Genomic DNA, 14,192 nt, shown 5'->3' on the forward strand with positions numbered 1-14,192 from the left:
AAAAATGTCACAACAATGTAAAATTGCCATAACAGTGTTAAAAAGCTTATTCTCATTTCTGTAGTTATCTTCCATAGACCACACATTTTGAATAGTGCTATACTAGAAGACCAGAGGCCAAATAATACTTAGTTTGACAGTTGACCCTATGTTGATAACTATTGAATCTGGATGAAGGGTACATAGGACCTATTTCATTCTCTTATATTCTACTAGAGGCCCGGTGCATGAAAATTCATGCACTGGAGAGGGGGTCCCTCAGCCTGACCTGCCCTCTCTCACAGTCTGGGAGCCCTCAGGGGCAGGAGATGACCCGACAATCAGGGGAAGGCAACACCCCCATCACACCTCTGCTGCTGCCACTGCCGGCAGCGCAAGCCTCGGCCAGCCCGGGTTACCTGAGCCTCGGGCGGCCCTGGGTGGCTGGGCAGCCGCCATCTGAGGCTTGCCTGTGCCTCCGCCGGCCCTGGGTGGCTGGGGGGCTGAGGAGACTGGGGACTCTAGAGGCAGGCGCGAGGAGCAGCTGGACCTGCCTGGGGGCGGGCCTGGCTGTGCTGCATGCCAGCTGCCCCGATGGGGCTAAGGTAACTGGGCACTGCCATCTTGTGGCTGTGGGCGCCGTCATCTTTGAGGGCATGGCAGTCAATTAGTATATTCCCTCCTTATTGGCTGTGGACGCCACTATCTTTGTGAGGGTGTGACAGTCAATTAGCATATTCCTTCTTTATTAGATAGGATTCTCATGTAACAAAAAGCTAAAACAAAACAAAAAAAATGAGAGAAAGAGAATAGCCTAATGTTGGCTAATCATAGGATTATTTACTTAGGAGTCATATTTTGGTATTTGTACCCTCAGTCCTCCTCAGCACTAGTGGATACATAGCGCAGAGGATTTAGCTGAGGAGATTTGTTAAACCCTAGGTTTCTTTTGAGTCCAGGTTAGTCCTGCTAAAGGTTAAGGGATGACTGGGATGATGATTCTCACCCAATACATCCCCTATATCTTAATGAATTCCATAAACATCCTAAATAGATTCATTTCAAATTACAATAAATTAAACAGCAAATTAAAGAACACAATTAGGAATCACCCTTTACCCAGGCAACAAACTCAAAAAGTCATAGAATTCCTTGTGACATTTTTTAAGAGTAAGGGTGACTCCAGAATCAACCAGTCTCCTCGCCACTTAAGTTTCAATCTTCTTTATATAACAAAGTAAATGTTATGGCTTTACCTGGCATGCATGTGGCTTTACACCAGTGTGCTTTAACATATGTATTCGAAGAGAATATAATTTAGGTAATGTCCTTCCACATATGGAACATATAAATTCTCGTTTGGTCCTGCCCTTCTCAGACGATGTTCCTGATGCCTCATTAGATGTGAAATTGGAAGATGATGAAGAGGGTGCAACTTTTCTGGTATGTCGAATAAGGTGTGCTCTCAAGGAGGCACTGTACTGAAACTGTTTCTTACATAGCTAAAAGAAAAAGTAAACAAAATTTTGTCTAAATGTAATTTCATTACAAATGTTAAGTGAAACTTGACTCATATGTCAACTTCCCATTTCTATGTTACAATTATATAAATCAATAAACACATAGACTATGTAAAAGACAATATGCTATAGGTACCAGATTATAAAGATGAAAAGGGTAAGGCCCAGCCTCTACTCTGGAGAGATTTATAATCTAAACACAGAAACTGGATTTATACATAAATAAAGGTAAAGTATTTAAGAAGGAGTAATCTGAATAATAAAGGCCTCACTGAGGAGGCTAGATAGATCTGTCTTAAAGAAATTGTAGGACAGAGACAGAAACTGAAGAATGCTATCATTATAGGAGTATTAATAGTTGTTAGTAGCGCAAAAATAGGGGTTTGAAAAAGTAGAAAAATAAAACTGTGGCAGTCATTGAATATTACCCAGTAGTTACTGGGGATTCATGAAGTCAAAGTTATATATGCTCACCATTTACAAAACTTATTTTTCAGCATTTTTTAAAAATATATATACTTTATTGATTTCTGAGAGGAAGGAAGAGGGGGAGAGAGAGAGAGAGAGAGAAACATCAATTATGAGAATCATTGATCAGCTGCCTCCAGCACATCTCCCACTGGGGATCAAGCCCGCAACCCAGGCATGTGCCCTTGGCTGGAATCGAACCCAGGACCCCTCAGTCCACAGGCCAACACTCTATCCACTGGGCCAAACCAGCGAGGGCAGCATTGTTTTTTAAAAATATATATATTTTTATTGATTTCAGAGAGAAAGAGAGAGGGAGAGAGAGAGAGAAACATCAAAGATGAGAATCATCGATTGGCTGCCTCTGCACACCCCGCACTGGGAACCGAACCCACAACCCGGGCATGTGCCCCTGATGGAATAGAACCCACGACCCCTCAGCCTGCAGGCCGACGCTCCATCCACTGAGCCAAACTGGCAGGGTTACAAAACTTATGGTTAAAAAAATAAATAAAACTCGTCTCTTGATCCACTACCTCTTTCACTTGTTTTTTGTTTGTTTACTCTCTCATGATGCTTATCTTTGTAACTCCAAGTAACAGTAATAATAGACGATGACACTCTCTCTCCCTTACCCCCATTCTCCACACATATGCAATATTATCCTACTTTTTCAATATTATAATTTTTATTAGATCTACTTCAGTGTTTACGTTATTTGGATGATGTAAATGTTATTACATATGGTACACTACGATTCTCTTTCCTTTCTTTTTGTTTTCTGTTTTGCTTACTGCTCTGTATTTACTGCTAATTAATCATTAAACCCTTTCCCCAAATGTCTACTGAGAGGAGATTTAAAACACATCATCTTGGATTAACAAAAAAACAAACTAAATAAATATTTAGCCCCAGCCTGTTTCACTCAGGGTCTGGTCTGCGGACTAAAGGGTTGAAGATTCAATTCTGGTCAAGGGCACATACTTCGGGTGTAGGCTGATACCTTTTCCCGGTGCAGGTGTGTGCAGGAGGCAACCAATTGATGTTTCTCTCTTTCTGTCTCTCCCCCTTCCCCCTCTCTTCCACTCTCAAAAAAACCCTGGCCGGTTTGGCTCAATGGATGAGGGGTCCCAGGTTCAGTTCCAGTCAAGGGCATGTACCTTGGTTGTGGGCACATCCCCAGTGGGGGGGGGGGGGGGAGCGGTGTGGGAGGTAGCTGATGGCTGTTTCTCTCTCACTGATGTTTCTGGCTCGCTATCCCTCTCCCTTCCTCTCTGTAAAAAAGCAATAAAATTCAAAAAACAAACAAACCAAAAACAAACAAAATCAATGGAAAAAATATCCTCCAGTGAGGATTAACAAAACACATCATCTTATGGGAGATCTCTATCTACCAAAGCACTATGCCGTTTCCTACACTTGGACTCTATGGAATTGGACCTCAAGTTTCCCATGTCTTGCTCATTTTAGTGGAACACCTTTGTCAACAGCTTCCTGAGAAAGGGAGTTTGGGAGGTAAAATGTCCAGAAATGTCCTATTCTACCATCAGAAGTAACTGACAGTTTGGCTACAGATTCCAAGCTAGAAATCATCTCTCTTTTCTCCACATCCTTATATATGATAAATCGCTTGCCTCCATTTCATTTAGCTCTTTTTCTGGAGAGTTCTCCTGTTCTTTCATTCGGGACATGTTTCTTTGTCTCCCCACTTTGGCTGCTTCCCTATGTATTGGGGAGATCTGCTATGACTCCCAGTCTCGGTAGGATGGCTTCAAGTAGCAGGTGTCCTAGGGGACCCAGTGGTGCAGGCTCCTTGATCACCCGACCTGGGTGCTCTAATGATGTCCTTTGTGTGCACTGTGTGGACCCTCCTGTTATAATTGAGTCTCCATTGTTATTGGCCCTTCTGTGGAATTTTAAAGACACTGTGCCTTTGTCTTCTACTTCTATTGTTGCTGGTGAAAAGCTTGAAGCCATTTTGACTCTTACTTCTTTTCTATGAGACTGAGCATCTTATTTCTGCCTTGCAATTTATAAGATTTTTTTCATTGTCCCTTGATTCTGAAATTTAAAAAAAAATTTTTTTTAATTGATTTCAAACAGGAAGGGAGAGGGAGAGTGAGAAACATCAATGATGAAAGAGAATCATTGATCAGCTGCCTCCCACACACCCCATACTAGGATCAAGCCTGTAATCTGGGCATGTGCCCTGACCAGGAATCGAACCTGACCTCCTGGCTAATAGGTTGATGCTCAACCACTAAGCCACACCAGCTGGGCAATTATGAAGTTTTATAATATACTAGAGGACCGGTACACGAAATTCGTGCAAATTCGTGCACGGGGGTGGAGGGGGTCCCTCACCCCTGCCTGCGTCCTCTCACAATCCGGGACCCCTCGGGGAATGTCAGGCCTAAACCAGGAGTCGGACATCCCTCTCACAATCTGGGACGCTGAATTCACCAGTGACCATACTTCTCATACAGGTGAAAAGCATCTTGCTGTTGTATGGGCAGCTACATTTTTTTGCCCTCATTATAAAAAGTAGTACATAACATGATCCTTCTGAGGCAGTAGTACCATTTTCCCCATCTTATGGGTGGAAAAACTGAAGCAGAGAGAAGTTAATTGGCTTTGTCACACAGTTATGTGTCAGAATCAGGGCTGACCACAAAATGTGCAAGCTAGAGTCCATGCATGTCATTGCTGCATCATCCTGTTATTTCAGTGTTAAGAGTAGCCTTGCCATGTTTTAATTTTTAAATCTAAGAGACTGTTCCCAATGTATACGGTAGGGTCCCTAGGCCTGGCCGGCAATCAGGGCCATCTGTGGGGCAACCGGTGGGTGGGGCAATTGGAGGGCCCCACTAGCACCTGCCTTGGCTGGCAGCCTGGCGCTGCCTGCTGTCCAGCCCCACCCCCCAATCGCCACCACCAGTCACCTCCCTCTCAGGGGGCAGTGCACGTCATAACGACCTGCCATTCTACAGTTCGGTCAATTTGCATATTAGGGTTTTATTATATAGGATCTTGATATAGGTTTATTTTCATCTATGATTCTAGGCATTCAACCTGTCCTTTTAACAAGAAAACTTCTATACTTAAGCTCTGAAATTTTTCTTCATTGCATCAATGATTTCCTTTTTTCCATGTTCATTTGGAATTATGTGGATATTATATATCTTAGACCAATCCTCTAAATGTCTCTCACTCCCATTTTCTAACTTGTCTTTTTGCATTACTTTCTGAGAGATTTAGTAAATTCTATTTCCCAACTTTTCTGAGCTTTTTATATTTATTTTATATTTTTATATTTATTACATTCTTAATGTGCCCTTTTTAAAAATATAGTACATAGCCCTAGCTGGTTTTGCTCAGTGGTTAGAGTGTTGGCCTGAAGACCAAAGGGTCCCAGGTTTGATTCTGGTCAAGGACATGTACCTCGATTGCAGGCTCCTCCCCAGTCTGGGCCCTGGTTGGGGTACGTGCAGGAGGCAACCAATCGATGTGTTTCTCTCACATCGACATTTCTCTGTCTTTTTCTCTTCCACTCTCTCTTTAAAAATCAATGGAAAAATATCCTCAGGTGAAGATTAAAAATAAATAGATAAACAAATAAAAATATAGTACCTGGTTATTGTTTCTTTGATGTAACTTTTTCATTTATTTCTGATGTCATACTTTGTAATTTGTTTTTTGGGGGACAAGGAGATTTCATTTTCTTACATTTTTTTCTTTATTGTTGGCACTATTACAGATGTCCCCCATTTTCCCTCCTCCACCCAGCGCCCCCCCACCCCAAGCCCCTGGCCTTCGCCACATTGTTGTCAGTGTTCATGGGCTATGCATATATGTTCTTTGGCTAATCTCTTACATAATTTACACCTGCATGAATACTCTGTAACTACCAGTTTGTACTTCTAAATCCCTTCACCTTTTCACCCAGGCTCCCCTTCTTCTTTTTAAAGAATCTTTAGCCTGGCCAGCATGGCTCAGTGGTTGAGTGTCAACCTAGGACACAAAGAACATGCCTGGGTTGTGGGCTCAATCGCCAGTGGGGCATGCAGGAGGCAGCCGATCAATGATTCTCTCTCATCATTGATATTTCTATCTCTCCCTTCCTCTCTGAAATAAATGAAAAATATATTAAAAATAAAATAAAGAAGACCCTTTAACATTTCATATAATAGTAGTTTGGCGGTGATCAACTCCTTTAGCTTTTTCTTGTCTGAGAAGCTCTGTATATGTCCTCAATTCTAAATGATAGCTTTCCTGGGTAATCTTGGTTGTAATTCCTTGCTTTTCTTAACTTTGAATATTTTTCTTTTTTAAATATATTTTATTGATTTTTTACAGAGAGGAAGGGAGAGAGAAAGTTAGAAACATCGATGAGAGAGGAACATCGATCAGCTGCCTCCTGCACACCCCCTAATGGGGATGTGCCCGCAACCAAGATGCATGCCCTTGACCGGAATCGAACCTGCGACCCTTCAGTCCATAGGCCGACACTCTATCCACTGAGCCAAACTGGTTTCAGCTGAATATTTCTTGCCAGTCCTTTCTGGCTTGCAATGTTTATGCTGAGAAATCTGCTGACAGGCATATGGGGAAGCTCCCTTGTAGGTAACTAACTGCTTATCTCTTGCTGCTTTTAAGATTCTCTCTTTAGCCCACCTGGTCTGGCTCCACAGTTGAGCATTGACCCAGGAACCACAGTTCCATTTCTGGTCAGATCACACACCCAGGTGTAAGCTCAATCCCCAGTAAGGGACGTGCAGGCGGCAACTGATCAATGTTTCCCTCTCATCTATGTTTCTCTCTCTCCATCTTCCTTTCTCTCTAAAATATTAAATAAAAACATTAAAAAAAACACACACAACTCAACAGTTTAGCTCTTAAAAAAAATAAAAGGATTCTTTGTCTTTAACCTTTTGCATTTTACTTATGTGTCTTGGTGTGGGTCACTTTGGGTTCATCTTGTTTGGGACTCTCTGTACTTCCTGGACTTGTATGTCAATTTCCTTCACCAGGTAAGGGAAGTTTTCTATCATTTTTTTCAAATAGATATTCAATTTCTTGTTCTCTTTCTCCTTCCAGCACCACCAGGATGCAAATGTCGATGTGCCTGAAGTTGTCCTGGAGGTTCCTTACACTATCTTTATATTTCCGGAATCTTTTTTTTTTTTTTTTTTTTGCTGTTCTGACTGGGTTTTTTGCTTGTGTGTTCCAAATCACCGACTTCTCATTGTCATCTCACCTACTATTGATTCCTTGTAAATTATTCTTCATTCCAGTTATGTATCCTTCATTTCTGACTGTTTCTTTTTTATGGTTTCTATATCCTTTTTCATGCTGTTGAAGTTCTCACTAAGTCCTTAGAAATTCTCACTAAGTTCCTTGAGCATCATTACAACCATATTTTAAAAAACTCTGTATCTGGTAGTTTTCTTGCCTCCATTTCATTTAGTTCTTTTTTTTGAGATTTTTCCTATTTTCATTTGGGACCTGTTTCTTTTTCTCCTTATTTTGGACGCTTCCCTACGTTTGTTTCTGTTTATTAGGCAGAGCTACTATATCTCCTGTACTTAGAATGGCCTTGTATAGTAAGCATCCTCCAGTCACCTGAGTTGAGTGCTCCAAGTGTGCCCCTCTGTGGGCTGTGTGCATTGCCCCATTATAATTGACTTTTGATTGCTGTTGGCATCACTGGAAGGGAATGACCCCCAGGACAATTGGCTGTGAGGACTAGCTGCGAGTACAGCGAGGGAGCTGCTGTGCACAGACAACCTTACAGAGCAGGACTTGCTTCAGTAGGGCTTTGGTGCTTACTGATTCCCCACTTTCAGTGTGTCTCTCATGGAGGTGGTAGGGTTATAATGTGGTATGGTCTGAAGCTGTCCAACAAATGCACTGGCTGTGGTGCTAAGTCAAACATCATCTATGCCCTGCCTGGGGCATAGCTACAGAGCAATCTGCAGACAGATGGCTGCTACTTGTGTTGGCCTTGGAGATGCCCAAGAGAGACCAAGCTGTGAACCAAGGCAGGCTGCAACTAGTGATGGGTCTGTGGCACTTAGCAAGAGGCATGGACTATGCAGAGGCCGCTTGAGAGTTTTTAGGAAAGTCTGAAGCAGGTGGCAAGAGGGGTCAGTTGTATGGAAAAGCCACTGGAAATAGCTTGGATGGGCCTGAAAGTAGGTGAAGGGGGCCTCGAGGAATCACCAGTGCAGAGAAAACAGTGTGAGCCAGGTTGATGGAGTCTCAGATATGATGCCTATCTGTCAGCTCTATGGGTGTGGGTGTCTCAGAAAAGGAACAATGGACTCTACCAATACTTTTATCTGATAGAAAACTCATGCTGGTGCCAAAAAAGAAAAATAAGTTCCTCCCTGTATATCACGGTTCCATTCAAGCTGCTGCCCCAGCACTGGAGCTCAGAGAAAGTGAGTCTGAGTTCAGGCCCTTTAAGAGGAACTGCCTGGGATTCTGGCAGCCCTCCATTCCACTCAACTACACATGCCTCCCCCGCCCCCCACACCGGTTTTTATAGCCAGTCCTCTTCCTGGCACTGGGAACCTGGGTTGGGTATCTGATTGAGGCTGGGGCCTCTTACTCCTCAGGGGGGACCTCTGCAGCCAAGATATCCCTCCCAATTTTATTTATTTAATTTTAAAGAATAGTTTATTGATTTTTTTAAAGAGGAAGGGAGAAGAGAGAAACATTGATGGGAGAACAACATCGATCTGCTACCTCCTACACACCCCCTACTGGGGGTCAAGCCAGCAACCCAGGCATGTGCCCTGCCTGGTACTCAAACCAGAAACCTCTTGGTGTAGGGATGATGACCAACCGAGCCATACCAGCCAGGCCATTCTTCCTGATTTAAAGCTGCCACATGTGGGTGTGAGACCAGCCCGTTCTGCATCTCTGCCCCTCCTCTCAATCTTGGTGTGGCTTCTTCTTTAAATATCTAGTTGTAGGACTTCCATTCAGCTAGATTTCAGGGGGTTCTGAATGATGGTTGTTCTGTATTTTAGTTGTATTTTTGATGCGGGTGTGGAAGGACTCGAGTACCACACTTACCTACCATCTTCACTGGAAGTCTGTTTTATGTGTTTTTTAAAATATATTTTATTGATTTTTTTACAGAGAGGAAGGGAGAGGGATAGAGAGTTAGAAACATTGATGAGAGAGAAACATCGATCAGCTGCCTCCTACTGGGGATATGTCCACAACCAAGGTACATGCCCTTGACCAGGATCGAACCTAGGACCCTTCAGTCCCCAAGCCCACGCTCTATCCACTGAGCCAAACCAGTTAGGGCTGTTTTCTTCTTTCTGCATAGTCTTGGATTCCTCAAAGTTGTTTTTCCTCTTGAAATGTTTATCATGAGTCTGATTATCCCTGGTGCCCATTCACATTTCAGAATAAGATGTTAAAAAGATCAACTGGAATTTCTGTGTAAGTGGGGGAGTGGGCGTTAACCACGGGCAGCATCTTTAGGTCTTTTTTTTATGGGCTTTGGATTTGTCATCTCTGAAGTCTTTCTGCTTTCAAGTTAAAAACCTGACTGTTAACATGCTGACAATTGATTAGGGAAAGACAACTTAAAAAGTCTTAATATTCAGTATGGAAGTTTTTACTTTTCCTTGTTTTGGGTATAGTACATTTACCCTCTCTATACACAGTGTTCCCCAAAACAATTATAATTTTATCTTTTCTTGAATGTAAAGGATGAATCTTTGTCTGAGGAAGTGGTGGTGGGGACTTAATTGCCTCTCAAAAAGACTTTTTAACAACCGGAATCACTTCCACTTTTAAGATAGCTAGTAATACTAATTCCTAAGCTGTTTGGTAGTTCTGCAATACAATTTTGACCGACTCTTAGCTTTCCCCACTGAAAGCCTGGCAATGAGCCCTTTTAAATAATCTGTAGAATCAGTTATTCCATCTATTTATCAGAGTCTAGAACAGTGATGGGCAACCTTTTGAGCTTGGTGTGTCAAGCTTCGCCAAAAAACTGAGCATAACTCGGGTAGTGTGTCACTTTGAGGAAAAAAACATTATTTCGCAAATGTTTCATCCTCGGCATGCGGCCGCCTCAGCGGCCGCGTGTCATCAGAAATGGCTACGCGTGTCAGTGCTGACACACATGTCATAGGTTCGCCATCACTGGTCTAGAATTTAGTTGCTAAGGTCTCCTCTCCTATTCTCTTTGAGCTTATTTATTTTTTCCTTCCATGGACACTGTGTGTGCTCTGCTGGAAAATTTTTTCTTTAAATATATTTTTATTTATTTCAGAGAGGAAGGGAAAGGGAGAGATAGAAACATCAATGATGAGACAGAATCATTAATTGGCTGCATCCAGCATGCCCCACACTGGGGATTGAGCCCATAACCCGGGCATGTGCCCATGACTGGGATCGAACCTGGGACCTTTCAGTCCACAGATCAATGCTCTATCCACTGAGCCAAACCAGCTAGGGCAAGAGCTTACATTTTTAAATGATAATTTTACTGTCTCACTGGTATCAGGAAGAAGTAGAGGTATATCACTAAATATATTTTTTATCAAGGAAATACAAGTACAAATCAGACGATGAGTCTTATAGTAATATAAGGGAGACAGACACATAGAACACAAATGGCAGAATAACAATGAAGCAGTAAGTTAGATTCCACTTTGATGAAGTTAGACAATCTTCAATTAGTTTTCCAGATACTTACCGGGCATTTGTAATCTCTAGATCTTTCATGTTTCAGTGTGTGCATTATAAGCGTGTATCTTCTCTGAAAAACCATTCCACATTCCCCACATTTATGCGATGCTTCTTCTTCAGTATTCTCTTTAGCATCCCTTTTTGGCTGTTTCATCTTTTTTCCTCTTTGAACTAATTTCTGGGCTACCTAAGTAAGGGATAGAAAACACAATCTAAGTAAATATTAATCATTTTTATTTTTAAGTCATGAATCATAAATAATGCAAATTCATATATCTTATTATACTGGTATTAAACTTGAAGTTGCTTTCCTATACTTATCCTCCACCCCATAATTTTCACCATAGACTTAAGTTTATCCATTGAATGCTTTCAAATTAAAGCTAAAACTACAAATGCCAACTCTTCATCATACCTGTTGAACTGCTGACTTGGGAGTGGCTTTCCGTTTCTGCAGCTTTTTCTCCATTCCTTTGTGTAGTCGAATATATCCCCCTTCATTAATAGAGCGCTGTCGAAGCCTGCTTCTATAAGTATCATCATCAGGGCTGAGGTCTGTCTTTGCAACTACATTTTCCTGATCTTTTAAAGATTGGTCAAGGTTCTGCCTATGCTCTGGAATGTCTTCATCACAAATATCCTCATTTGATGTATCATTTCCCATATCACTGTTTTCTGGAGAGCCATCGATTACATTCTCTTTGGAAAGTTTGGGATAAATATTAGAAACTGTGCTACCTTCTCTGCTGTTTAAAGTTTCTAGTTCTGTCTGGTTGTTTTTTGTTACTAAATCAACAGACTCCACTTCAGGATGAGAATCAGTTGCACAGCCTATAGGTGAAGGTGACAGAGCAGCTTCAGCCTCTGCAGAGACCTGGGGCTCAGGCTGCTGTCTGAGCTCTCCATGCTGCTCAGTTTCTGGCACTTCTCCATTCACCAACAGTACAATTTCACAATCCCCAAGGTCAGTAGGTAAAGCTGTGGTGGTTCCCTCATTGTTAACCACAGGAGGTGCTGTATCTCCGTTTTGTTCTGGTAAGTCCTGGGTAGATGCAACTGTTTGTACTTCACCCTTCTTATATACCGTTAGCTGCTTCTCTTCCATTAGTTTATGTACACTTTCACAGATTTCTAAAACTTCTGACATGAAGAGATGCCGAGCCAAGATGGCTACATCAGCCATGCTACAGAAATCAAAACTTAGCACAGAAGTATAGGCAAATTCCAGTAAAGGCAGGAAGCTTGCTTTACAGAAACCTATATGAAACAAGACAGATGGGGGACAAAAAAGTCAAATCACCACTAACACACCTTGTAAGAACAATTAATACACGATTATGACAATATAAAATAGAATATAAAGGCAAACATGACCATTTATTCTGCAATTAAACACCCTGGATTTGTTTTTGTGTTCTGGTTGCGTATTAAGCCTTGACTAACTCACTTCTATAAGCCGAGTCTCTCAATACCTAAAATAGAAAATAATATCAGACTTACTACCTCAAAGAGTTGTTGTAAGGCAGTCATTTTCAAACTGTACTCCTTAGAACCCCGGGGGTTCCTCAAATTCCCCTCAAGAAACAGCTGCTGGAGAATGGAGGGTAAAAAAAGAGAGGGATGCAGGTGAGTAGGCAGGGTTCAACCAACTTGTCTCCTAACCTCACTTCACATGTATAGCTGTATATTTTAATAGAAGTCCATATAAAAATTTATTGTGAACAATGAGTTCTACTACTAAATATTTAAAAACAAGGTATAAGGCAGGATGTTATTAAAATGTTTCTGTAGAGAATCAGGTAACAGTACAGGCCATAAAATGTCTGCAACTACTCAACTCTGTCATTATAGCTAGAAAGAGTAGTCATAGATAATGCATATACAAATGGGTGTGGCTGTGTTCTAATACAACTTTATTTAAAAAAAAAAACACAAGAAAAAGGAGGATTGGTTTGCCTATTCCTGGTCTAAGGAACGAAATAATTACTGTACATATTACATTCCTATTTTATGTGAAAAAAATAAGATCAGTTTATTTCTTTTCTAAGTTCTCAATACTTCGCTTTCAAAAACCATTTTAATTATATTCATGATTCAAAAATCAGAAAATTATAGTGATATGTCTAACTCCATCTCCATAACCAGTATTTTTAAGAATTTGTATAGCTTTCCAGAGTTTCTTTATAAAGTCAAGCAAATATTATTATTTTCCTTTTTTTACAGGAGGTATCTTATTACATTCTACTGTGCCTTACTTTTCATATGTAATAATTTATCTTAGAGAACTTTTTAAAATATTTTAAAATTAATTTTAGAGAGGGAGAAGGAAAGAGACAGAAACATCAATGATAAGAGAGATTGATTGATTTCTCCCCCACTAGGGACCGAGCCCAAAACCTGGGCATGTATCCTGATTGGGAATCAAACTATGACCTCCTGGTTCATAGGTTGACGCTCAACCACCAAGCCACACCAGCTGGGCTATCTTAGAGATCTTTTATTAAAATATAGAGAGCCAGCCCTAGCTGGTTTGGTTCAGTGGATAGAGCACAGGCCTGCGGACTGAAGAGCCCAGGTTTGATTATGGTTAAGGGCACATACTCAGGTTGCAGGCTCCATCCCAAGACAAGGGGGCGCAGGAGGCAGCCGGTCGATGATTCTGTCTCATTTATGTTTCTCTCTCTCTGTCTCTCTCTCTCTGTCTCCCTCCCTCCCTCCCTCTCTAAAATCAATAAAAAATTTAAAAAAAAAAAAAATAGAGAGCGCCAAAGCAACCTTTTAAAAACACACATTTGCTGCATTATTCAGTTTTGACTCAAGCTACATAAAATGCTGTCCTTTTACATAGGCAGATGGGGTGCACAAGTATACATGGAAGCCATGAACTGTGAGATACATTAGGATCAGGTTGAAAACTGAGGGAACTACACACCAACATTATCATCATGGCTATTTCTGCCATTCCTATGAAAGCTGTAATTAAAGAGACTATAACCATATTAATAATGCTATAAATTATGAAACCAAGTTAAATAAGCTTGAAGAAGGAATATTTTTTTAAATATATATATATATATATATTTTTTAATATATTTTTTTGTTGATTTTTTACAGAGAGGAAGGGAGAGGGATAGAGAGTTAGAAACATCGATAAGAGAGAAACATCGATCAGCTGCCTCCTGCACACTCCCTACTGGGTATGTGCCCACAACCAAGGTACATGCCCTTGACCGGAATCGAACCTGGGACCCTTGAGTCCAAAGGCCAACGCTCTATCCACTGAGCCAAACCGGTTAGGGCTTTTAATATATTTTTTATTGATTTTAGAGAGGGAGGGGGAGGGGAAGAGATAGAAACATCAATGATGAGAGAGATTCATTGATCAGCTGCGCCTCACACTCGGGATCAAGCCTGCAACCCCAGCATGTGCCCTGACCAGGAATCAAACTGTGACTTCTTGGTTCATAGGTCAGTGATCAAACACTAAGCCACACCAGCTGGGTA

The 14,192-nt window shown here is 41.4% G+C and overlaps 1 protein-coding gene across 2 annotated transcripts in view; it reads right to left on the reverse strand.

The window, feature by feature from the left end:
- ZBTB11 (zinc finger and BTB domain containing 11) overlaps positions 1-14,192 on the reverse strand; it is a 35,575-nt gene that overhangs the window by 8,769 nt on the left and 12,614 nt on the right. For both annotated transcript variants that reach the window (XM_079767436.1, XM_079767437.1), the window contains exons 4-6: positions 11,104-11,945; positions 10,696-10,875; positions 1,236-1,481 (exon numbers count right to left, since the gene is read on the reverse strand). In XM_079767436.1, the coding sequence (XP_079623562.1) occupies positions 1,236-1,481; positions 10,696-10,875; positions 11,104-11,945 (1,268 nt within the window). The remainder of the gene's footprint in view (positions 1-1,235; positions 1,482-10,695; positions 10,876-11,103; positions 11,946-14,192) is intronic.

Source organism: Cnephaeus nilssonii, assembly GCF_951640355.1.
Source record: "Cnephaeus nilssonii genome assembly, chromosome: 3".
Lineage (NCBI taxonomy): Eukaryota > Metazoa > Chordata > Mammalia > Chiroptera > Vespertilionidae > Cnephaeus > Cnephaeus nilssonii.